This window comes from Adiantum capillus-veneris, chromosome 22 (assembly GCF_014529385.1).
Source record: "Adiantum capillus-veneris isolate H3 chromosome 22, ASM1452938v2, whole genome shotgun sequence".
Lineage (NCBI taxonomy): Eukaryota > Viridiplantae > Streptophyta > Polypodiopsida > Polypodiales > Pteridaceae > Adiantum > Adiantum capillus-veneris.
In genome coordinates, this window is record NC_140952.1 from 26,102,166 (window position 1) to 26,128,866 (window position 26,701).

The 26,701-nt window shown below is 47.0% G+C and overlaps 1 protein-coding gene across 4 annotated transcripts in view; it reads right to left on the bottom strand.

Moving 5' to 3' along the window:
* The window catches only part of LOC147429061 (uncharacterized), a 304,137-nt gene that overhangs the window by 78,972 nt on the left and 198,464 nt on the right, over window positions 1-26,701 (bottom strand). For all 4 annotated transcript variants that reach the window (XR_015185807.1, XM_086495273.1, XM_086495272.1 and 1 more), the window contains 5 exons: window positions 26,212-26,338; window positions 25,251-26,123; window positions 6,570-7,073; window positions 4,270-4,743; window positions 3,272-3,622 (listed from right to left, as the gene is read on the bottom strand). Coding sequence is in view for 3 of the 4 variants with exons in the window: in XM_086495273.1 (XP_086351399.1) it covers window positions 3,272-3,622; window positions 4,270-4,743; window positions 6,570-7,073; window positions 25,251-26,123; window positions 26,212-26,338 (2,329 nt within the window). In the remaining variant the exon portion in view is untranslated. The remainder of the gene's footprint in view (window positions 1-3,271; window positions 3,623-4,269; window positions 4,744-6,569; window positions 7,074-25,250; window positions 26,124-26,211; window positions 26,339-26,701) is intronic.

The window sequence follows — 26,701 nt, forward strand, 5'->3', positions numbered from 1 at the left end:
CTGATCTGTACAATGCCATGATCCCCCAAATGAGTTGTGTGGGTACTCCCATTTCCTGTAGTCTGCGCATCAGTCTAGCTCTGGGTACCGTGTCGAAAGCTTTGCGGAAGTCCACAAAGCTACAATAGATCCGTCTCCCATGAGATCTGCCTTCTTCGATGATGGCCCTGAGTGTTAGGATATGGTCAAGAGCTCTATAGAGAAGCCTCTCTTGAATCCTGCTTACCCAGTTGCACGTATCCCTTCCCTCTCTGCCCATCTACTCAGCTGTTGCTCCAGAATGGATGCATACAACCGTGCCAGTGTGTGCCCAATCATAATAGTGCGATAATTCCCAAGCTCCATGGGGTCTCCTTATTTGAAGATAGGTACGATCGTAGATAGGCTCCAAGTGTCTGGTAGGCCCTCACACATGGCCTGGTTAAACATAACTGCTAGAAGCTCTGCTAGTAGGTCTTTGGCATGCATGAAATGCTCAGCGACTAGGCCATCATGATCATATGCTCTCCCAGTCTTCATCCTGTCAATAGCTTTCTTCACCATCTCAGCGGTGAAAAAGACACATGCGTATGGGCATGGATCGGGGGGGTTGTCCAGATACTGTGTACAAAGATGATGCGTACCGCCCCCAGGTCTCTGTAGAGGAAATAGCAGGGGGGGGGGGACTGCTCATGAAAGAGCCGCCACGCCTCATGCGAGTCCTGACTCAAGAAGAGCTGATAAAGATCCTGCTCAAGTCGAGCCAAAAAAGCCCTCTTCTTCCGCCGCACCAGGCGTCGGAAGTCAATCTGTGACTGTCTGTGAGTGACGTCCCCCAACAGCACCTCCCTCTGAAGTCTGGCTCTAGTCTGGCGGCACTCCTCATCGTACCAACTGTTCTGAGGCATGCTCCCTGATCGGAGGCTCTGCTCAGGCTGGGTGTGTGGGTATGCTTCTGCTGCTGCCTCATGTAATGTCTGTGTCAGTATAGTAGCTGGCTCTTCCAGAGGTCGCCCCGGGTCCTCAGTGCATAGGCGTTTGTAGATTCCGTCCATGTATACAGAATCTGTCTCCCGTGTGAATGTGTAGCGAGTAGGGGCTGCTACTCGTGGCCTGTGTGCTACACTGAACTGGAAGGAGATGGTCATCGACACCAGAGCATGATCCACTGCTACCCCGACCGGTTTGGGCTCAACTGTAAGATCCTGGATACTAGAGATGAGATTTGGCTGTGCCATGACATAGCATAGTAACAGGGAATGGTAGTTTTCACGACTCCGTGCCCCGTTCCGCGTTCCCATTTCCTATTCCGAACCCCGTTTCGTGTTACGAACGTGAGTGCTCTAAACAGGGAATGGCAAATTTATGGGCGTTCTCGTTCCCTGTTCCGCGTTCCGACTGCCGATCTTGGTAACTATGTGACATAGTCCACTGTGCTGGCTCCATGTCTGTGTGGGAAGCATGTAAAACCTCCCGAAGCAGGAAATCTCTGTAGGCCGTTCAAGATGGCCAATCCATGTGTAGTGCCCATGTCTATCAGGTGTCGCCCATACTCAGTATATTCCACATCGTGTGATAGTCTGGAAAGGCCCGTCTCTACAACATCTATCTCTCTTAGCATCTCCTCTGAAGTATCATAAAACACTACCTGGTGATGGGCAGTCCTAGCATTGAAGTCCCCTAGGATGATAATGTCCCTAGAGAACTCCCATATGTCATCATCCAAAATAGAGAAAGGGGACTGTCCTCTAGGTGATGCATACACTGATGTACTCGGGGGAAAGTAGCAAATAGCTAGATAGAGGTATCTGCCTGTCTCTGCTTTCAGTCTCACCCACATGTACCTAGCCTGCTCGTCCCTGCGGGCTATATGTATCAGTGGCTGCAGATCCTCTCTAAATAACACTGCCACTCCCCCCGAGCCCCGCCCTCTGTGCTCTGAGCGTGTCTCCTGTCTATAGGCTGTCTCCCACCTGTATCCGCTGATGTGAGGCATGGATTGCCCTGGGGCCTGGTGTGTCTCAGAGTAAAAGATGATGTCTCTTCCAATAAAGCTATCCTCAAAGGCACCCACATCAAGACGCATAGATCCATTGGAGTTCTAGGCAGCTACTTTGAGTGTGGTCCCATAAGTCTCGCACCATCATGTGGACGTCGTTCTAGTATTACCACTTTTCCGTCTCGGTAAAAAGCGATCTTGCCTTTTTCCCTTGCTGCTCTAATCTCCGGCATTACTTTCTGCATATGAGCGATCTGCGAGAGATTGAGATCATCCCCGAGAAAGATGCCAGTCTCTTTAAGAGTTGGTCTTTTCTTCAAGAATGACTTCTTTGCTTCCATGGAGGGAAAACGAAGGATGAGTGCTCTTTCTTTTGAGGTTTCTCCACTGCTTCCATTTTTCTTTATGTTGCCCACTCTCCATGCCCTTGTGTGCATCGGCTCATGAATCCCCATCAAGGCAGTGAGTTCTTTTACTTCTTCGTCTACATTGCCTTTGTCTTTAAGACCGCAAATTCTCACATGTAAAGCGCGCACGCTTCTCCTCTGCTCCTCCTCTACTGTCTGATTAATGATGTTGTTGGGTGTGGGCGTGGGCGTTATCTCCTTCCCTTTTCCTTTCTTGGGCACCTTGATCCATTTCTCGGCTTCGTCCGCCTTCTGTTGAGTTTTGGTAAGAACATCCACCCAAGAAGTCGTCATTTCTTTGTGCTGCTCTTCTCCCTCTTTGATGGCCCGTACTTGCTCCTTGATCGTTTTGATTTCTTCGATTACTGAGGGTTGCAGTTCGCCCTCTTCCAGTGTGTTTTTTGATCGTGCTTCGGCGAGATCTTTCTTGAGTGACGCGATCTCTTCCTCTTGGGTCGTCAATCGGTCTTCTAGCGTGCTTATCTTGCTCTCTTGGATCAGCACGCGTCCTTCGAGCATGTTTATTGTGCCCCAGAGGTTGCGGTTCAACTTGGTAATGATCTCCGTCATTTCCTCTTTGCATTTTTGAATGGCATCCTCTAGGGGGTCGGCTTTATCGTTCATCTTCCTCATGCTTGATCACCGTCCACAAGGGAGTTAGGTGTACGTGTGCACCCACCCTAGCAGCGGGCACGGCGGCTGGGAGTCACTAGATGTACGTGTGCACCACACTAGCGGCGATCGCGACGAGTGGTGGAGCGCGAGGCGGTATGGGGGGGGGAGGGGGCGATGATTAGGTGCCCTCAATATGCTCAGCTCTGTGTGTGTGTGTGTGTGTGTGTGAGAGAGAGAGAGAGAGAGAGAGAGAGAGAGAGAGAGAGAGCACCTGAAAAAGTGTAACAAAGGCACTGCCAAAGTTTGCAAAATTCATGTCTGGACCGATGCATGTCCCATCACGGAGAGTCTCAAACATTTGAACACCCATGATGGCAAATGAAACCAAGAGGATACCTAACAGCCAAACTATATCCAGCATGTGCATCATACTGACAAGCACTGTTCTTAACAATGTGTTCAGCCTTGGAGTATAACGTATCACACGAAAGATTCTTAATCCCATTGGAACACGCCCTACAGTCTTCCTTAATGACAATGTCTCTGGCATAATCATTGTCTCACTAACAATTGCATTGCACAGCTCAAATACGTTCCATGGGTCTGCTACAAAATCACGTACCTACACAAAACATTGAACAATTTCATGCTCGAGCTCCCAAATATTTGGGGTACAAATTCGATGCACAAATAAAACAAATCTAGGATGTTGCAGGGCAATGATAACGTGTGTCTATAACAAGTAAATGCATGAGAGTCAGACGTGCTTGCAAAAGAATGTGATACCTTCTAAGTCCAAACAAGCATCTCTCTTTCAGCCAGTATCTGTTTGTGGTTTGCTTCACATGTCTTCAGTACATGTTTGTGTAATGTATGTGTCGGGGTGAGATGTGGTTGTTATTTTATGGTGAATGTAGCCACACCAACAGAAAGGTTAGCACACTCTCAGATCTGTTTGACTATGCTCAAGTTCATGTTACATTCAATCAATGCACAAACATATAAGAGTGTTGTATGCATTATATCAAAATAAAAATGGATGCCTGAAGAGCTCACAATGACTGCTTGTGATGCAAACATTTGTGCACTGTTTAGACACAGGAGATTTTAAATAGAGCCTAATTGAACTTCCCACATGACTTGCTATGCAGAAAAAATCATGCTGGATTGAATATGTATTCAGATTCTGCATGAAAGAGCAATTTCAAACTATTCAAAAGGATGTGTTAAAAGAATCATAACAGAAACTCAGACAGAGATTGCCTTTACCTCATGCCCCAACAATTTCACTGTTATGTCAAGAACATAGAAGGTAGCAAAAGATGCTTCAATACGGTTGCGGTGGACTGTGAGGAAAGCAGGCTGTCCAGCAAAGTGTGACGAAAGCCAAGTGTAATTCGTAATTACCACAGCTCTGATAATCTTTGGATATTTGGGGCTCGAAACAATTCTGTGGCAAAATTTTCGAAACCAGAAGCGAGGAACTTTTGGTCTATGTAATGGCGACATACGTTGAATAATCCTATTAGTGTCACGTAGCAGCTTCTGCCTCTCAGTGAGGAGCTTGGACCCAGAAATTAAACCAAACTGATCAATAAAAACACCGACAAACATTCGTAGAATGAAGAAGCCACCCACACAGATGAAAATAATGAAGAAAATAACGTTCAAGGGGCTCTTGTTTCTTGCTGGCTGTGTCCCTTTGGCACCTTGAATATCCATAGCTGGATAAATATATCCATTCTGCAAGCAAAAAAACAACCTTAATATAACTCCATGTATGCTCTGAATTTTTTGTCTTTGACATTACTATTAATCTTAGAGTGGTTCATGTGAGCTGTTTGGCTTTCCAAATGATGCCCAGCAGTCCAACAAATACACAGAATGCTGATGTGTTAAGCCACTGTAGTCCTTGCGCCCATTTCATTTCGGACAAGTTTCAAGGTTAATGCGTAATGATTTTTGTGTTTCGTCTCTAGGCTAGATATACGATATGGCTGTCATTTATTGTACCCAAGCTAGCTAATCTATGTTACAATCTAAAACCTGATTTGCCAATGTGTATGTGACTGAGGCTTATGCAGATGATATGTAAATTTTCCCAAAAAACTCAGCCAGGGATGTACAAAGATATATTGATCCATTGTTGCTATATGATCTTCCTACCCCTTTACATGTCAATTTTGTACAGTCATGTCTTTTGCCCCTTTCTAATTATGGCTGGCATTTACATCTGTGGCCGAGTCAAATTGTTCCTCATGATCAGTTGGTTCGGCATCTTGGTTACCCCTTTGGTTGGTGTGTCTCATTAAAGGAGGTCTCTTAACTTTTGACTCATTTTGAACGCAAGATCAATAATCGGAAGATTTCCACATAGCCACAGCATGAAGGTCAACGGATTGGTCCACTCTACCATTATGGCGTATATACAGTTTCATCTTCCATTATTGGCTTGGAATGCAAAGCACATTGATCATGTTCTATCCAAGGCCACAGAATGTTTGTGGAAAACCCAATCTGATTGCAAGGGTTTGCATTTGCTTAAAAGAACTTCAGTGTGCTCATTTAAGATGTAAGAAGGCCTCAATATTCTTGATAATAATTATCACATGCTTGCTCGGAAGGCCTCTTTTTTGCCTACATTTCTTTGCTACCTTGAACTAAGATGGTACCACACAATCTCTCAACAGGCCTATTTGCTACCTACATCACTTCAACAACCACCTTGGACTAAGATGTTAGCAGCCTTGTGTGGATAGATGAGAGTTTGTGCTTATGGTTGTTGGTGGACACTTGATTATATGTATCTTATCTATGGACACGCTCTTGGTCGTATAGTTTGCTGCATATATGCCACTGCTTTACCTTTGGCTTGGTAGCAGATATTGAGCTATCTCCCTTGATTTGAATGACTGCCACACATGGGCATTTTTCACAGAGCATACAATCAAGTAGAGAGCTGTCTAGGCAAGTGATCTAGTAAGGGTTAACTTCAGTGGACTTCTAATGGGAAGGATCTCTAGGTGAGTGACGACGTGACTACCCCACACTGAACTCCCGCCAAGATGCTCATCTGTAAAGTGCTCGTCAGGACAACTCCAAGACTAGGACTAGCCCCACCTGCTCTAGCCTCACTGGTCCATTGTATACAATTGGAACCAAGCATTGTAGCTGGGCTACACGTTGCCTGCCACAAGGCCACTCACCGTCTCGCTGAGTTGCTAGAACTGACACTCTGTAGAAGCACATGTAGAACTGTCACAAAGTGATGATGTAGCAACCGGCTGTCGAAGATCTAAAGCAAAGAGACATGCAACAATTTATGGATCATGCCCTGGATAGTTTCTCCATGATGTCAGGATCTTTTGACTTATTTCATCAATCTTTGTACACGAAACCCATGTATCAAAGCAGTTTACACATAAATGAAATCCACTAGATTTGTGATTATGATAGCTTCTTATGCAGAAGCTCCTTCACTTAGGAAAAACTTAGCAAATATCCGAAAACAATTGAAACTAAAAATCTATAATGTAAATATCTAACAGTGTTTGCTTCAGAATACTTGCCTGGACATTGTCAAATGTTGATATGATGAAAAGAGACAAAAGAGCTGCAGGGAAATTGTCAAAGTGGTATGTTGGGTTTGACCAGACTCGAGGACCTAGTATTTGAGAGCTGGTGAGATCAGTACCCACGCAATTGATTTTATGATCCACAAGTGTGTTGCATGATGAGTATCTGCCTCTAAATAATTGAACGCCCACCACAGAAAACACCGAGAACACTATAAATGTGAAGGCTAATACCGACATAACTGCAGGTATGGTACGGAGAAGATTAGTGGTCAACACCTTCATGCCTTGTATACGGCACAAGAGACGCAGTGGCCTGAATGCACTGAGTATACGAACAATGGTTAATTGAGTTGGGTTCCAGCTGGGAACCAAGAAGAGTGCATCTAAGATAAGTAAGAACAGATCCAGAAAGTTGTATACATCCCCCAAGTAGGGGTCGGGCGTAAGAAGGAAACCAAAAGAAATAATCTTCATCAAAAACTCCAGAGCAAACATCTGCAACAGAACACACCATGTATTACTAAAAGGGCTTACGTCAATGTAAAAATATGAGACATGTGTAAATAATGGACATTAGGAAGATTTCATATTTTTTCTTTTACACTGTAGAAAACTATAAACAAATGAGCTTCTATTTGGAACTTACTATGAAAGAGATGAATCCTGTATTTTTCAAAGTGTATGTTACCTACAAGTTAAATGACTTACTGCAATTGCATCTAGGATTTACATATGCTGGGAGATCATATTACTGGTTAAAGTGGTTCTTTGAGACAGCTTTGCATGGTGAATAAAAATGTTACATAGGATTGTAGGGACATGGTCAGACAAGGCTGCACAGCACAGATGCCAATGCATTCATGACGCTCACCAGCCTATAGGAGGTGATGAGAGAAGCGGGGACGGAGTAGATTTCACCCACTCTTGATAGGTTTGACCAAGGGTAACCAAGACTTGATCGATGTGACACTGCCAAGATGAGCATGTGGAGAAATCAAGAATCATTTAAAATTGTTTCCATCGCTTAATATGCTGAGTTTTGCTCTAAATAGCATAAAAAGCAAGCTTTTTAACTCTATTTTGTGTTTCAGAATATCTGTCTCACACCTTATGGTTGGGCACAGTCCAAAACCATTAATAACTATCTCAAAGGGTCGGACAAAAGTCCAAGGCCAGTTCTAACCTAGAGTCGGCTCAACAATTGGACACATGTCCAGGACCAGTTATGATGGTTTATGCTGAGGAACTAGACAAGTCGTTCATCAAAACTTATGTGACACTTCACGTTTTCTTCTTCAGTCATTGCACAAACTGTATTTGCGCATTGCATAGATTACATCTGTGGATTGGATGATATTTATGAAAGCATCTATATTATCCGACGAAAAAGATGAACTGAAAGTAAAGACTATAGCTAAAGATAAATGATAACTGGTGATCTTGGGTCTAGAATGGTGGTGACCATGATGGTGGATGGAGGGAGGATAAAGTTCCACCGCTAGGGGCATAATATGCACGACTATATGAAAGTGTATGCAAGTATGATATGCACTCTAGCTAGCTTCATCATGTATTATACTGGGGATGTAATACGGTATACATTGAATATGGGGACGTCAGCAGCACCCTGAAGAATATGCCTACATTGGATCTGAGTTGAGCCAGGTGCTCTACAATCTCCCACTGGAATTGGTTTTTGATCTCTACCACCTCTTGCTGGTAGAGACGAGGTATCTGAAATCTAGGTGATCACTGTTCAATACTGGTTCTAAGTGTCTTTGGACTCTAAAGGGTAAATCCCTAATGTGTGGGTGCCGGAGGTGGGCTGGATCTCTGAAAGAATGAGTTGATTGCTCGCATGGTACCATCTAGGCGTGTAAAGAGATCTCTCTATGTCCTTGAGAGAGAGAGAAATTTTATTATCGTCCTCGAAGGTCAAATGTGACCTATGGGACCAAAAAAAACATATCATGTGGAGTGTGCAGATCACTGAAAGAATGCATTGATCTGTGTCTAACAGCCCCTACCTGGTATCTACTACTATCATCTAGGCCTCTAAAGATCTCTCTCTGTCCGAGAGAGAGAAATGAAATGAAATGAAATGTTATATTAACGTCTTCAAAAGGCCAACGTGACCTATGAGACCAGAAAGTTACAATGTGGTGGATCTGATACAAAGTCAGAGTAACAAAATAACAACATAACAAAACAAAACAAAGATATATACTATGGGATCCTAGACTGGTCGATGTGAACTAAGCAAAAATTGGTGGCTTGCTGGGATAGCTGAATCACAGGAGATCTAGCATCGGTTGTTGGCGGATCTCATCAATCTTCGTACTCTGACCGGGCGTCGTGCATGCCTGGACAGAGTGCTCTGAATCTTCTGACATAGCCTCTATCGATGTTGTGTAGTCCTCCGCAGTCGTGGGCGCCTAGACTTCCCCAACTCAATCGCTCGGTTGATCAATGTGCCTCTGGTGTGAGATGAGAGGGAGCTCTGCTGTGGGAGTGGCTCTTGCGGCTGTCCCGTGTCTGCTATGAAGAAGTCTGTGATCCGTCTTTGAGACTGGCTAGCCTCGCCACTCATCAGGCTATCTCTGTGTCTGCGCAGCTCGAGCAAGAAAAAACCCAGGCATCTCTGATCCTCGTATCCCATGACTCTTGAGAGTGGTCCAAAACCCTCTCTGAACAAGCAATGGAAGCGGCCTCGTATTTCGTAGTAGACGGGGCAGCAGCATGTGTAGTGCAACTCTGTCTCAGGCTCCATGTCACACAAGGGGCAAGTTTTGGCCTCAGCTGGTACTCCGCTGTATCTCCCAGTCTCAATCCGCAGCTAGTGAGAAGATGTGCGTAACTGGTCAATAGCACATGGTATCCCATGAGACAAGTGGGTGTCCATGTATCTGGGTCTCGTCACAAAACCATCCTCCGTAAGCTGGAGAAGATGGTCTCTATGGAAAGCCATCTTCATGCCCAATTCCTGTGCTCGCTGTATACATGTCCTCCTGGTGTCTAGCTGGGTCAGGGCTTGGCAGATGAGCCTGGTGATCTCGGACTGTGTAAAAGTGAGAGATGGTGCATCCAGTGAGTACTGGAATGGTGGCAGCTTGTCTATGCTGAACCCATGTGCTTGAAACCATGATGCCATCTCCCCATACCAACATGTTGTATCTCCTTGCATGGCTAACTGTCGAGAGGACTAAAGTGCAATGCGAGCATATCTGTCTCTAGGAAGTTCCCATGTGCGGTGTATGAAGGAGACTGATCTGATGAGCGCCTCAACCACTAGTGGGGGGGCCGCTAGCTCTGCTCGGATAATGGCCCGTGGTACTGATGCCTTGGCTCTAATGAGCCACGATCATAGAGACGAGAGGTTTCTCCATGTTCCCCCATCCATCAATGCGACCCGGCCTCTTGTGGTGATCCAATGAGGGTCCCCATATCTCAGCTCCATAGAGCAATGCAGAAGCCACCAAAGTGTCAAAGAGCCAGAGCTTCGTCCGGGGCTCCTGAAACTGAACCTGCGAACACATCCTCTCCAATCTACCCAATGCTGCATGGGCTCTAGTCAGTGTGGTCTCTGTTGCTCTTCTAAGTGAGAATGCAGGTCCACTAAAAACCACTCCAAGGTAAGTGTAAGCATCTGTGTACTCCACAGTCTCCTGGCCGTATGTGAATGTAGGTGCTGACCTCCTGATCCACTGTGGGGTGGTATTAAACACCATAACCTTGGTTTTACCAAGGTTGACAGACAAACCACTTTCGTGGGAAAACCTATGCAAAGCATCCAATTGACGTTGCATTCCCTCCGGAGATTCGGAGATCAACACAATATCATCAGCATATAACAAAAGTGAAATCCATGTCCGTGCCAACTGTGCACCTCTATCACCATTGCTCTCAATGTAGTCAGAGACCTCATCCCACATACATACCGAATAGAGTAGGAGAGAGCGGGCAACCCTGCTTCACCCCAATAGTGGAGTGAACCAGTGTAGATAGTCCCTCAGGGGTGCGTACATGCCCTACTATTGATCTGTACAATGCCATGATCCCCCAAATGAGCTCTGTGGGTACTCCCATTTCCTGTATATTGCGCATCAATCTAGCTCTGGGTACTGTGTCAAAGGCTTTGCGGAAGTCCACAAAGCTACAACAGATCCGTCTCCCATGAGATCTGCCCTCCTTGATGATGGCCATAAGTGTCAAGATATGGTCAAGAGTAGAGAAGCCTCTCCTGAACCTTGCCTGCCTAGCTGCACGCATTCCTTCCCTCTCTGCCCATCTACTCAACTGTTGCTCAAGAATGGATGCATACAACCGTGCCAGTGTGTGTCCAATCATGATAGTGCGACGATTCCCACGCTCCATGGGGTCTCCTGACTTGAAGATAGGTACAATCGTAGATAGGCTCTAAGTGTCCGGTAGGCCCTCACACATGGCACGGTTAAACATAACTGCTAGAAGCTCTGCTAGTAGGTCTTTGGCATGCATGAAATGCTCAGCGACTAAGCCATCATGATCATATGCTCTCCCAGCCCTCATCCTGTCAATGGGTTTCTTCATCATCTCAGCGCGGTGAAAAAAGCACATGTGTGTGGGCATGGATCAGGGGGGTTGGGAAGGGGCGGCTGTCCAAGTACTATGTACAAAGATGATGCGTACTGACCCCAGGTCTTTGTGGAGGTAACAGCCAGAGGTAGATAGGGGCGGGCAGGGGCGGGGGCCGGTTAGCGGGGGGCGAGGGTGAGTGGGTAGGGGGACGAGAGGTAAGTAGGGGGCGAGGGGTGGGTAGGGGGATGAGGGTGAGTGGGCAGGGGGACGAGGGGTAGGTAGAGGGCGAGGGGTGGGTAGAAGGTCGGAGTGTAGGCATTTGCTTGTGCGCGCACAGAGAGAGAGAGAGAGAGAGAGAGAGAGAGAGAGAGAGAGAGAGAGAGAGAGAGAGAGAGAGAGAGAGAGAGAGAGAGAGAGAGAGAGAGAGAGAGAGAGAGAGAGAGAGAGAGAGAGAGAGAGAGAGAAAGAAAGAAAGAAAGAAAGAAAGATTTTTAACGTCTATGTCAGGCCGAAATCGGCCTATGAGACAAATCAAATGTACATGGCGTGTATGTCATCCGTCTATCGGAAAGACAAATGAAACAAAACTGATACAAAACTGAACTGAATGTAGGTAATGGAGTATCTGAGGAGGGATGGGGTTCTATCTCTAGGGGTATATGCATGTCTATATGCTCAAGGTAGTACAATCATGAGAATGCATCAAGCTCTCTAGCTCCATCCTGTACAAATGGGGGGATGTAAGATGTGGTACATGGGCGGGGTTGGTGCCAAGGCTACCCGGATGAAAGCTGTCGGGTCGGCCCTCATCTGAGCTACTCGCTCCTCAGTGGCACGGCGCTCCCGGGCTCGGATCTCCTCGATCTGTCGGTGGTGGGAGCTCACGCCCCTGTAGCCTGTGACTCGTGGTCGTCGTCTAGCTCGGTTCACCTCCGCCTGTGGGAGTGTCACTCCTCTCTGAGTATCTGGTGAGGTAGGGGTGGCAATCCTCTGAAAGAAGTCTGTGAGCTGCGACTGTCTCCCCTCTGTCTGTGTAGCTGTGCGTGGCTGTAGTAGTGTGTCCCGATGGCTCTGTATCTCTAGTAAGAAACGTCCGAGCTGTCTCTGATCTCGAGAGTCCATGATCTCTCGGAGAGTGGGCTGTCCTCTGAATAAGGCCTCATATCTGCCTCTGATCTCAGTGTATGCTCTGCATCTACATACAAAGTGCTCCTCACTCTCCACCTCCTCTGTGCAGGCTCTGCAGACTCGCTCCTCCCTGGGAACACCAGTATGTCTCCCGATCTCAATCTCTAACCTGTGTGAAGCCACTCTCAGCTGACCAATCGCCACCCGTGAGCTATGTGGCATATATGTGTCCATATAGCGTGGTCTCTGTATGAACCCCCCAGACAATATGGTGAGAAACTGGTCTCTGTAATCTGACATCCTCGTCCCCAAGCCAGGTGACTCCCAGACTCTCCTAGTGTATAGCTGCCACAGATCCTGTCTCAATACCAAGTTTCTCTCACTGCGAGAGAGGTGAACAGATGGTGAGTGGGGGTCGTACTGGAATGGTGGTAGGCTCTCCATGTCAAGACCGTGTCCCTCAAACCATGCTCTGACCTGTGAGTACCAAGCTCTCGCATGCCCACTCTCTGATAGCTGTATAGCTGCCTCAAATGCTCTACGAGTAAGTCTGTCAGGAGGTAGCTCTCTCATCCTTTGGATGAAGCAGACTGTCTGGAATAATGCCTCTACAACCATAGGTGGTGTGGCGAGCTCGGCTCTAATAATGTCATGTGGCACTGTCTTCTTGCTGCGGAGCAAGCGTGAGATCATACATACCTGTGGCCTCTCAAGCTGTGTCCACTGGTCATCCGTCAATCCTGGTGCCCATACTGCCGCCGAGTACATCAGGGCCGGGGTGACTAAGGTGTCAAAAAGCCAGCCCTTCGTGCGGGGCTCCTGAAAGTGTGCCTGGTGGCATCTCCGCTCTAGCATGGTCAGAGCTGCATATCCGCGGGTGAGCCTGTCAGCAGCAGCCTGCCTCATAGTGAAGGGTCCTGGTAGGCTGGTGAATGTGATGCCAAGATAGACATAGGAGGTGACTACATCAACCTGTCCTCCTGCTGCTGTGAAGGTGGCAGCGCTCCTCACTGCACTGGATGTGTGAAAGATCATGACCTTGGTTTTGCCAAGGTTCACAGTCAACCCCTTGTGTGTGCTGAATTCGTCCAAGGCCTCAAGATGGCGTTGCAAGCCCTCGGGTGACTCTGAAATCAACACAATATCATCAGCATATAACATGATGTGGACCGGAGTACCTGCCAAGTCGCTCCCCTCTCCCCCTGCTCGTAGTATGTAGTCGGAGATCTCGTCGATGTAGAGCCCAAAGAGTGTCGGGGAGAGTGGGCATCCTTGCTTAACACCAATGCTAGCAATGGTCTCTGAAAAGCCGCCTGGGCAACGAACCCGACCCGTCACCCTCTCGTAGAGAGTATATATGGCCCAAATCATCTCTGTCGGTACCCCAATGCTGTGAAGGCGCTGGAAGAGTCTCTCGCGTGGGACTGTGTCAAAGGCCTTGCGGAAATCCACAAAGCAGCAGTAAAGCCTCTTCTTCCGCGCCTTTGCCCCATCAATGAGGCAGCGCAGAACGAAGATGTGGTCAGTGGTGGAGAAAGCTCGTCTGAAACCTGCCTGGCCTGGAGCTCGTAAACCCTCGGTCTCTGCGTAGCAGCTAAGCTGTGCCTCAAGTACTGCTCCATATAGTTTGGCCATCGTGTGGCCAATCATGATAGTCCTGTAGTTCCCTGGGTCCAGGGTGTCGCCAGATTTGTGGATAGGCACTATGGTGTGCTGTGTCCACTCCTCTGGGAAGCCCTCCCCTATAGCCCGGTTGAAGACATGTGCAATCAACGGGGCTATAGTGGAGGCCGCATAAATGATGTGCTCACTCTGTAATCCAGTGTGGTCAGCTGATCGTCTGTGCTGCATGCGGCGTATGGCCCTCTCTACCATCTCTGCTGTAAAGAAGGAGCACGTGGGGCGTGGCTCATGTGGCTGTGGGATAGGAGGCTGCCCTGGCACCTCATAGAGGCGCTCTGCATAATCATGCCATATCTGTGGATCCTCAATAGCTGTGGTCGGACGTGGCTCGCGCAGGGTGCGCCATGCCGTCGCGCTATCTATGCTCATGAATAGGCGGTATAGCTCAAGCTCCTGTGCCTCTTCGAATGCTCGCCGCTTTTGGCGAGAGAGAGAGAGAGAGAGAGAGAGAGAGAGAGAGAGAGAGAGAGAGAGAGAGAGAGAGAGAGAGAGAGAGAGAGAGAGAGAGAGAGAGAGAGAGAGAGAGAGAGAGAGAGAGAGAGAGAGAGAGAGAGAGAGAGAGAGAGAGAAATGAAATGAAATGAAATGTTATATTAACGTCTTCAAAAGGCCAAAGTGACCTATGAGACCAGAAAGTTACAATGTGGTGGATCTGATACAAAGTCAGAGTAACAAGATGTCAAAATGATAGAGTGACAAAATGACAAAATAAAATACTATGGAATCCTAAACTGCTAGGTGTGGACTAAGCAGCTAAACAACTAGCTGGGATGGGTAAATCACAGGAGATCCAACATCGGTCGCTGGCGGATCTCATCAATCTCCTCCATGGTCAGTAGTCTGACCGGGCGTCGTGCATGCCGAGCCAAAGTGATCCGAATCCTCTGATGGAGCCTCCGCCGATGCTGTGTAGTCCTCCACAGTCGTGGGCGTCTGGACCAATCCATGTGAAGTCCCCATGTCTATCAAGTGTCCTCCATACTCAGTGTGTTCTCCATCCTGTGATAGTCTGGATAGGCCCGTCTCTGCAACATCCAACTCTCTCAGCATCTCCTCTGAAGTATCATAAAATAATGTCTAATGATGGGCAGTCCTAGCATTGAAATCCCCTAGAATGATGATGTCACCATCTCTAGAGAACTCCCATATGTCATCATCCAGAATAGAGAAGGGGGACTGTCCTCTGGGTGGTGCATACACTGACGTACTCGGGGGAAAGTAGCAAATAGCAATGTAAAGATATCTGCCTGTCTCCGCTCTCAATCTCACCCACATGTACCTAGCTTGCTCATCCCTACGGGCTATATGTATCAATGGCTGCAATTCCTCCCTGAATAACACTGCCACTTCTCCTGAGCCCCGCCCTCTGTGCTCAGAGAGAGAGAGAGAGAGAGAGAGAGAGAGAGAGAGAGAGAGAGAGAGAGAGAGAGAGAGAGAGAGAGAGAGAGAGAGAGAGAGAGAGAGAGAGAAATGAAATGAAATGCTATATTAACGTCTTCAAAAGGCCAAAGTGACCTATGAGACCAGAAAGTTACAATGTGTTGGATCTGATACAAAGTCAGAGTAACAAGATGACAAAAGGAGAGAGAGAGAGAGAGAGAGAGAGAGAGAGAGAGAGAGAGATGAAATGTTATATTAACGTCTTCAAAAGGCCAAAGTGACCTATGAAACTAGAAAGTTACAATGTGGTGGATCTGATACAAAGTTAGAGTAACAAGATGACAAAATGATAGAATGACAAAATGACAAAATAAAATACTATGGAATCCTAAACTGCTAGGTGTGGACTAAGCAGCTAAACAACTAGCTGGGATGGGTAAATCACAAGAGATCCAGCATCGGTTGCTGGCGGATCTCATCAATCTCCTCCATGGTTTGTAGTCTGACCGGGCGTCGTGTATGTTGAGCCAAAGTGATTCGAATCCTCTGATGGAGCCTCCGTCGATGCTGTGTAGTCCTCCGCAGTCGTGGGCGTCTGGATCTCCCTAGCTCAGTCGCTCGGTCGATTAGTATGCCTCTGGTGTAAAGCGACGTGCTCTGCTGTGGTAGTAACTCCTCTAGGTGTCTAGTGGAAGCTCTAAAGAAGTCTGTGATCTGTCTCTGAGACTGCCTAGCCTCTCCTCTCATCAGGCTCTCTCTGTGTCTACGCAGCTCGAGCAAAAACAAACCCAGGCATCTCTGATCCTCCTACCGCATGACTCTAGCGAAAGGTCTAAAGCCCTCTCTGAACAAGCAATGGAAGCGGCCTCGTATCTCGTAGTAGACGGGGCAGTGGCATGTGTAGTGCAACTTTGTCTCAGGCTCGATGTCACACAGGGGGCATGTCCTGGCCTCTGCTGGTATTCCATTGTATCTCCCGGTCTCGATCCGCAGCTGGTGTGAAGATGTGCGAATCTGGCCAATAGCACATCGTATTCCATGAGACAAGTAGGTGTCCATGTAGGTGGGCCTCGTCACAAAACCATCCTCCGTAAGCTGGAGGAGATGCTCTCTGTAGAAAGCCATCTTCGTGCCTAGCTTTTGTGCTGGTTGTATCCATGTCCTCTTGGTGTCTAGCTGAGTCAAATCTTGGCGAATGAGCTTGGTTACCTCGGACTGTGTAAGAGTCAGAGAGGGCGCATCCAGTGAGTACTGGAAGGGGGGCAATCTGTCTATGCTGAACCCATGCATCTGAAACCATGATGTCATCTCCCTGTACTAGCATGCTGTATCTCCTTGCATGGCTAACTGTCGAGAGGACTCAAGTGCAAGGCGTGCATATTTGTCTTTGGGAAGTTCCCATATGCGGTGCATGAAGGAGACAGATCTGGTGAGCGCCTCAACCACCAATGGGGGGGCAGCTAGCTCTGCTCGTACAATAGCACGTGGTACTGAAGCCTTGGCTCTAATGAGCCGCGAGATCATAGAGACCAGAGGCTTCTCCATGTCCCCCCATCCATCCCTCCGTCCTCCCATGATGATCCAGTGAAGGTCCCCAAATCTCAGCTCCATAAAGCAATGCAGAAGCCACCAGAGTGTCAAAGAGCCAGAGCTTCGTCGAGGCTCCTGAAACTGAACCTGTGAACACATCCTTTCCAATCTACCCAATGCTGCATGGGCTCTGGTCAATCTAGTCTCTGCTGCCCTCCTTAATGAAAATGCTGGCCCACTAAAAACCACTCCAAGGTAAGTGTAAGCATTGTGATTGTGAGAGAGAGAGAGAGAGAGAGAGAGAGAGAGAGAGAGAGAGAGAGTATTGTGATCTTAGAATGAGAAAATTGTACCTGCTTCTCCTTTCACTAGGATGTGGGCGATCAGAACAGTTAGAGAAAACTTGCGTGTGTGTGTGTGAGAGAGAGGGAAGAGGAATCAATGAAAGGAGGAGGGCATCAGGAAGGAAGCATGTTGAAAGAGTGTTACAAAAGAGATCGCACAAGAAAGGCAAGGAAAGAGGTGTGTGTGTGTGTGAGAGAGTGCACCATAAGAGCGAGAGGGGGAGGGAGATGCAACAGAGTAGGTTTTAACGTGCTAGGAACAATACCAAGAAAAATCAAAGATCTATCTGACGAGAGTTGAACTTCGGACATTGAACAAATCCACAAGGACAAAGAGGCAGTAGAGACACAGAGATAGAGATACAGATAGAGGCACAGAGACAGAAACAGGAGGATGACAATCCAATGTATGAGTGAATTCAAATATTTAAAAAGAACAAGCTGGATCATAGTAGGACTCCAAAAACCCCCTTATATCAATAAGATGAGAGAAAATGGATGCACGCAGTAAAACATGGAGAATTTGAGAAATAACACTGATTACAACTGAGATGAGAACTGACATGAAGAAGACTTGAGAAGAGGGAAAAATGGAAAGCCGGAGAGAGCTGAGGAGGGGACAATCATACGGTTGTTGGTGTAAGGGATAACAATCACCAGATTTCTAAAGAGTCAGGGTGAGTGATAGCACTTGATTCTGGATCCATTTACCAACAGCAAGGAAACACCTTCTAGAGTGACTAACTGGACAGCCCCTGTGGCAAAATCTCTTGTACCATGAATGGCCCTTGCCAGGTTGAGACCAGCTTCTTAGCTTTTTTCAAATATTTAGCTTGATACAGTAGCATCAGTGTTCCTTCGTTATTTTCGGCTTTCTGAGATGGCGTCATGCCACGCTTTGCGACGAAGTTTCTTGGCTTGCAGAGCATGTGAAGCTAACATCCTGCTTTCCTTCTAGCTTCGAGAGACGAGAGGTTTGCGGAAGCACTCCCCGCTGTGACGGGAACGCTTCCCACTCTTGTTGAGCCTGAGTTGAACTCGTATCGTGCAAGTGCTTCTAGACCGAAAGCTAGCTGGAATGGGGTGTGGTTAGTGGTTGATTTGAAGGAAGTGCGATAAGCCCAGACTGTGCCGAGGATAGCTTGGGCCCAAGAAGTTGGATGCAAGTGACAAGCTTTCTCGAGAAGTGCGATTAGCACTTTGTTAGTGCTCTCGTCTTCTAAACCGAAAGCTAGTTGGAATGGGGTGTGGTTAGTGGTTGCTTTGAAGGAAGTGCGATAAGCCCAGACTGTGCCGAGGATAGCTTGGGCCCAAGAAGTTGGATGCAAGTGACAAGCTGTCTTGAGAAGTGCGATAAGCACTTTGTTAGTGCTCTCGGCTTGCCCATTTGCTCTAGGATAGTAAGAGCAAGATTTGTGATGAAACATCTTGTAGTTCGTGAGGAGTGTGGAGATTAGGTCGTTGATGAAATGACTACCTTGATCACTGATATTTTCAGAGGGCACCCAAACCTGAAAAAAATATTTTCATACAAAAATTCTACGACAGTGTGTACAGTCGATGGAAGCCACTACCCTGGCCCACTTTGTTGCATAATCTGTCACTACCAGGAGGTACTTATGATTGCCGGGTTGAGTAGGTGAAGCAATTGGACCAACTAAGTCCAAGCCCCATCGCTCAAAGGGAAACCACGCCATAGATACCTGCAGAGGGCGATTGGATTGCTTGCTAGGCTTGGGCGCACATCGTTGACAGACATCAAAAATCTTGACATGAGCAATAGCATCTCTAAATAGATACCACCATAAGCTTGTCTGTAAGATTTTTTGCGCCCTGATGTGACTAGGGTAATGGCCACCTGTAGGACCACTGTGTGCATCTTCCAGAATGTGGTCCACTTCATGAGGGGAGACGCACCTGCGTAGCACACCATCTGGCCCAAATTTGTAGAGCTGTCCGCCAATCAAAGAGAAGGATCTAGACTTCAGCAAGAGTCTTCTTTTCTGCAAGGGAGAAGCATTCTCAGAATATAGGCCAGTAAAGAGCAGATGTAACACATCTCCATACCATTCCGGGGTCGTGTCAACCTTACAGAGATGACTATCCGGAAAGTAATCATCAACCCCAATATCTCGCTCACCTCTGTGTATGCGAGAGAGGTGGTTGGCCATGACGTGCCGCTTGCCTGGACGGAGAACTACGTTGAAATCAATTTCTTCGAATATCAGTAGCCACCTCCAGACTCTTCTTGAAACTTGGGGTTTATTCAGAAGATAGCGTAGCGCATGATGATTATGATAGTGAAGTGAACCCCTAACAAGTAATGACGAAACTTTTGTAAAGAATACACCATAGCCAAACCTTCCTTTTTGTAGTGCTGTAGTGGCGCTCAACCTTTGTGAGCAGGCAACTGTCATAGTGGACTGGGCGGTCTAGGTTGAACTCCTTGCTAGGCTGAGTCAAGACCGCGCCGACCGCAAATTGACTAGCATCAATATGGACATGAAAAGGAGTGGACCAATCAGGAGCAACTAAAATAGGTGCCTCAGTTAGGTGCTTTTTGAGATAGGCAAGAGCTTGGGATTCAGTTGTGGACCACTAAAAGGATACAGCAACACTAGTCAGGCGACTCAAGGGTTGGGCAACCTCTACATACATGCGAATGAACCTCCGATGATAGCCTGTATGGCCTACAAAGCTTTGAACACCTTTGGGATTAAGTGGAGAGGGAAATCTTAAAATGGCAACTTATTTCTCAGGGTCAGGTGCTAAACCTTTAGCAGAGACGACATGACCTAAAAGCGTACCTTGAGTCACCAAAAAGTGGCACTTGTTTGGATTGACCTTAAGGCGCGCCTTGAGACACTTCGAGAAGACTGCAGAGAGTTGAGCCAGGTGCTCCTCCAAGTTTTCCACCGGGGGGGGGGGACATTGGGCGCCAGAGAAGGTGGAAAAATCATCCATGAAGATCCTAAGATTGTCGTTGAGCAGGGGACGAAATATGATGTAGACAATACGATTGAATGAAGGAGCGTTTTTCAGCCCAAAGGACATCCTTTTGTAGACAAAATTCCCCATGGAGTGACAAAAGCTGTCTTTCCCTAGTCGTCGAGATGTATTCCTAACTGATTGTAGCCGCTGAACCCGTCCATGAAACTGTACAGTACATGCCCAACGGTATCTTCGAGGACTCTCTCAGTGAAAGGGGTCAGAAATCCATCCGGGATTGTCACCTTATTCAGAGCCTGGTAGTCAACGCAAACTTGAATTTTGTCGGACTTCTTCTTGGGAGCGATAATCATAGGGGACAACCATTCTGAGTGCTCCACTGACACAATAATACCTGCTTCTTGCTTTTTTTTCTAACTCGACTTTGACTGCTTCTGTGGCCCAGGCTTTACAATCCTACATACTAGGTTCCTGCCTAGTTAGAGGCTTAAGGCGATTGCAAGCAGTGCAGTGTTTTTAACTCCACTTTTGAAGTCTGTAAGGTCATGGACCTAACACCTGCTTCAGAAAGATGTACGGATGCAGTACCTAGTGGTTTTCCTTCACAGTTTTTTCAGTATTTCCTCTCACCGAGACAGTGAGTGGTCTTGTGGCGGGCAACCTGTAGCAGGGCTACAGTGTCACTTCACAGGGAAGACAGTTGGACAGTTGGCTACACTGGTTCTGGTTCACACTGGACGGACCCTCTGGACGGACCTCTGGTCTAGGGAGTGACACGTGGCAAGGTACCTACCGACGGTGGTCTAGTGGACCTCGTGGCCAGGTCACCACATGGCTGACATTATGAGCCGTTGGTGGCTCTTTATGGTGGTACATATGAGTAGTAGCGGTTGGTGATGTGATCATCTTCTTCATATTATCTTGTACGTAGTCGTCTAGAGCGGGTCTTACATAGAGCACATTAGCACCATCCTTGCACATCTGAGCCTCGACAACCCCATTGTACCTGTGAGTCCTGGGCTGGAGCTGTGAGTGCTGCCACGCCAGAGTCTGTACACGGTTCTTTGAGCTAGTCGAGTCCACATGTTCTGGTCCACTGTTGTTATCCATTGTTTCTGTGTTTCATTCTGTTTGAGAGAGTTTCCATTTGTTTGAGTGAGATTGTCTCGCACATTGCACTGAGGGGCACCCACACTGTAGAGAGCACGACATATTATCCGCGCTACATCTGATAATATCCATATTCCACGCACCGGTAGCACAAAATGGGCCTATTGGAGGGGCGAGGTGGTATCGACCCTTGCTGCATGGGAACGGATGCTGATGTGTAGAAGCTTTGGGGAGCTGAAGGAGCATTAGCATGATAAAAGCTGGGAGATGTAAAGTTGTTGTGCATACCTTGCATAGGAGGTGTTCTCAGCAGAGGTGGGATAGGGTTTTGATGGCCATAGAGTGAAACCATGTTGGATGTAGGTGTCAACCCTTGTTGAAGGTTGGGGCAAGGCTTTGTTGTAGTTGCCGCATTCCCTTCAGATAATAGCACTCTTTGTCATCATGGCCAGGTTTCTCGCAGAAATGGAAGTAAGCTCGAAGTGGGCAGTCCTGAGGAGGATCTCCTGGAGAGTGACAAGAGGTACACTACACCATCGGCGGCTGAGTGTCTTGCTTTGCCCGGAGCTCTTCTAGCTCCCGCTTGATTTGTTCTAAAGCCTCTTGCTGTGGAGATTTTTCCGGTCAGAGAGAGAAGGACCTCTCCTCTTGAAGTGCTCTTTGTAAGTTCAGTGCTTCTAACTCCCTGCATAAAGAAAGCAAGGGTCAGAGGGATTTTCCGTGAGTGCTGAGCAGTCTCCACCTAAGGGGCTCCTTGAATAGCCTCCTTGCTGAGGAAGCTTGGCAACCAGAGACTTGGTTTTAGTCATGAGTTCTGCAAAATTCTCCTCTGGCTGGAGCACCATGTTGGCCAACTCATCCAAAACCTTTTCCTGGAAGTCACCTGGTTTGAATGCTGCACATAACTGTTGTAAAGCCGCCCAAGTTGGAAAGTGATTCTCTGCAAACTAATTGTACCACTTGTCTTCTAAACCATCCAAGGTTGATGGAAACAGCACCAAATAAGCATCTTCTCTATTAAGACCACGACCTCTACAAAGAGGTACAAACCTCCTTGCATGGTCGTCTGCATCTTCTGAGGAGAGTCCCCTGAGAGTAGGAAACTTGATGTTTACCTTGGCCAAAACACTGGTCAACTGCTCCATTGCCTCTTGCTCAGGAGCCTATTGCTCAATAGCTTGCTGTAACAAAATGGGAGAGGGCTTTATTGGGGCAGGTGATCTGGAAGATGTAGAACCGGATGGAGGAATAGATGATGCCGTATGTGGAGGTATGGGTGATGAGGTTGGTGGACTTCTACTAGGTACCAAGGGTTGACGCCTTCTGTTGTAGTACTTCAGAAGACTCAGTAGTGCACTTTGACGCTCTAATGACCGCCTTGTATGTGTCATGCAGTGATAACCAAGCTTTGAGCAAGAAGACCTTTAACCGGCTGAACACCAGTCTAGACTCTTCTAGACCAGGGTGAATGACTAGACCACCTGGCTGGACCAGGGACGAGGAAGGACTAGACCAGGACGAGAGCTGGTTGGACCAGGGCGAGAGACTAGATCAGCTAGATTAAGCTGCCCAGGGTGAAACTGGACAACAACAGCAGGCTGCACGGTGCAAGGCGAAGTAGGCAAGGCTAGGTAAAAACCAGATAGCTCCTTGATTTGTACCTCAATAGAGAGTGAGACTTCAATTGAGGTCCCACCAGGCATGCCAAAAATGAGAGCACTTGTAGCACGGATAGTGTGTCGTGCTCTCTACAGCGGGTGCTCCTCAGTGCAATGTGCGTGACATCTCACTAAAAACAGAATGAAAACACAAGAAACAATAGATAACAGCAAATCAACACAGAGACACAGCAACATACCAGAAAATATGGACTTGACTATCTCAAAGGAACCAATACAGACTCTGGTGTGGCAACACACTCAGCTGCAGCCCAGAACTCACGGGTACAATGGGGGTGCCGAGGCTCACATGTGCAGGGATGGTGTAGACATGTTGTGTGCATAGACTCTCTACTCTAGATGACGACGTTGGACCATATAAGAAGAAGATGATAATGATGACCCAACAACTACTACTCATATGTACAACTATAAAGAGCCACCAATGGCTCATAAATGTCAACCATCTAAGTCTATCTCCAAACTGAGTGGTGGTGGTGACCTGACCACGATGTCCACTAGGCCACCGTCCGTATCCCTGCCACATGTCACTGCCCAGCCCAGAGAGTCCGTCCAATGTGAACCAGACTAGACCAACTCTACTAATTGTGCGTCCTGTGAAAGTGACACTGTAGCCTGCTACAGAGGCCCCGACCTCTATGGAGGGATACAAACCTCCTGCGCTGGTCGTCTGCATTCTCGGTGGAGAGTCCTTTGAAAGTCAGAAACTATATGAGCAAAAACCCTTATGAGCTGCCTCCATTGCTGCCTGCTCAGGAGCCTGTTGCTCAAGAGATTGCTGTAACACAATTGGTGGGAAGTGTACTGGGGAAGGTGACCTGGGAGGTGAAGAACTAGTTGAGGGAGTAGAGGTAGATGCTTGGGAGGGTAAGAATAGCAAGGCTGGTGGACTTCTACTTGGCACGAAAGGTTGGCTCTTTCTGTGGTAGTATATCAGAGGGCTCCGTAGTGGGCTTTGGCGATCTTTAGATTGCCTTGTATGTGTCATGCAATAGCAACAAACCCACCCAACCTCTTAGGCCGGAAGACCCATGAACTCTAAACCCATTGGGCTAGACTCGACCCGACCAGCTAAACTCGACACAGACTAGACCAGGCGAGACTAGGGGAGATGAAGGCCAATTGTACTCCACCAGCTAGACTAGTTAGACTTGCTGACTAGACCAGGGCGAGAGACTAGGATGAACTAGTTAGACCAGCACACCCGACCAAGGCGAGAGACTAGGCCAAACCAAACCAGTTAGACCAGTTGGACAAAGGGCGAAGATCAATTAAGCAAAGGGTAAACACCAGCTAGCCCAAGCTAGACGAAGGTAAGGGTGTACGAGACTAGGAAAGGGACTAACCAGTTAGACCTTCGACCATGTACCAAATCGGAGTGAGATTTTAGTGGAGGTCCCACCAGGCATGCCAAAAATAAGAGCGCTCGTAGCAAGAATAGAGTGTCGTGCTCTCTACTGTGAGTGCTCCTCAGTGCAATGTGCGTGAAACCTCACTCCGACAGAATGAAAACACCATAAAGAATGGAACAGCAGAGCAAACGCAAATGACTCAACAGTAGACTCCGAACAGCATGGGACTCGACTGACTCATGTGAACCAGTACAAGGTACAGACTCTGGCTGGCAGCACACTAGCTCCAAGCCCAAGACTCACGGGTACAATGGGGGTGTCGAGGCTCCTCTGTGCAGGGAGAGTGCAGATGTGTGGTGCTAGACTGAACACACGACACTGGAGTCAAGACTCATAAACCATCTAGAACAGCATACCTAGACTAAAGCAAATATGAGCATATATACAAAAAGGGCAAATCCTAACAGTCCAGCTGCACCTCTCTCCAAACTGTGACGGGGAAGACGTGTCACTGACTAGGCAAGCAAAAGTCCACTCATTTTGAACCCACGACTAACTGTAACTGTCTTTCAATACAAAGTGACACTCTAGCCCGGCTATAGTGACGGTCAGCAGCTTCCGGTAGGATCCCTCTTTGGATGCCCCTCATCCCGTTCTTATTAGGATTCTACTGATGCAACGAATGTAAAGCACACACTACATCTCCAAGCGAATTATTGCACCGCACAGCTAGGCATGAAAATTCTGCAATTCTAAAATGTTGAGGATCATTGTTTTTTAAGATTGTTAATGCATTCTTACTGATCACATCAAGAAACTTGTTTTAACACAGATAGGGATTCATTATCTCGTCTTATGAGACCTACTTACTTCCAGTACCCTATGAAGACAGCATACATGTATTTAGATGATAGACGAATCATACAAGCTTTAAATGAATTGTAGAATAAAAGATCTTACTGTAAACACAAAGATGTTCAGTTTGGTGAACACAGGAGCAAGGCCTGATGATTGAGACATAGATATCACCACTGAAACACTGATAGCAATGGTTGCAAGAATGAGGAAGCTAAAAATCTTGCTTTTGACAATTTTATGGCACAAAAGTCTTAGCTCACTGTCTGGTGAAAATATAAATAGTGAAGTGTTCGACAGGTACCACGGTGCTTGCTCCCTTAATTTGAAGCTCTTGCCCATCTCTTCATACTCTTCCAGCTCGAAAGATGCCCGAGATTCTGCTCTATGGAGTGGTTTTCTACTCTGTTGTTGCTGCAAAAGAGGCTGATCAAGTGTTTCTTGTACAAGGGCCTCAACATTTGAAGGCTGATTTACGAGTGCCAAGATTGAATTACGAAGAGCTGTGTTAGGCGCTTGCTGGTTTGGCATAGCAACTGTAAAACCTGTACCAAAGAGAATTTGTGAGGCTCGTTTTCCAACTGCAGCACTTCCTGGTGGGGTCGTCAATGCTGACAAACTTGGTCTTTGAAGTGGCCCTTGCATTGATGGGCGGAATGCAGATGTGCTAGCTGAGCTAGTAGGGAAATGAATTGCTGCTCGTGAGGGTAATGCCGACTGAGACACCTCATGTGAGTAATTTTTTGCACTCTGATTGGAGCTTGTTGCCATTGAAGGACCAGGCAGTGCTTCTGAAGCGTTATAACCAGCATTTGGTCTAGGGATGGTGATATTCCTTACTTTCTTAGTGTATAGACGCTTGGATATGCTCTTTACACCTGCTGATGCACCTTCCACAGCACCTACCAGCCAAGTACCACTCCCCTTGGTTGAAAAAAGCCGTTTTTGACGAGACTTAAGATGTTTAAGGTACTCAGCCTGAAATGTCGAGTAGTGTACTATTGTCAAATATTTCTTATCTCTGCTGATTTTTCCACAAAAGAAAACAGTTAACAAGCCCATATACCTTTTGAATCTGTTTCTTTTGCCTATCTGATAATTCTGTCTTTTCCAAGATCACTGCAATAATGAGGTTAAGAACAAGAAAGACAGTGATAATGAAGTAGGCCACAAATAAGAAGGGAGCAATCCAGCTGCATAAACAGCATAAAATAACTAAGTAGAAGCTAAAGTTGAAGGAATCCTGGCAGTCATTTAGTCTACGTGGTATGGAAGAGTCTTAAAATGCATACATCCACATTTTTTTACAATGGAACAGGTGGTGACACATTTAAACGTTTTGTAAACAGACAAGGCAGAGGCATCGATGTTTTTTAAAAAAAAGTGATAAAAGCCAGCAGAGATGAAGATTACACTGAATTCAATATGCAAAAGTTTACAACATTAGAAAGAAGAAACAAATTTGTACTGATGTCCTGTAGAGGCTGAAATCAACCTATAGGACGGTCAAGTACATTCAATCAAGTAGAGGACCAATCATGTAGAGTGTAGCTTAA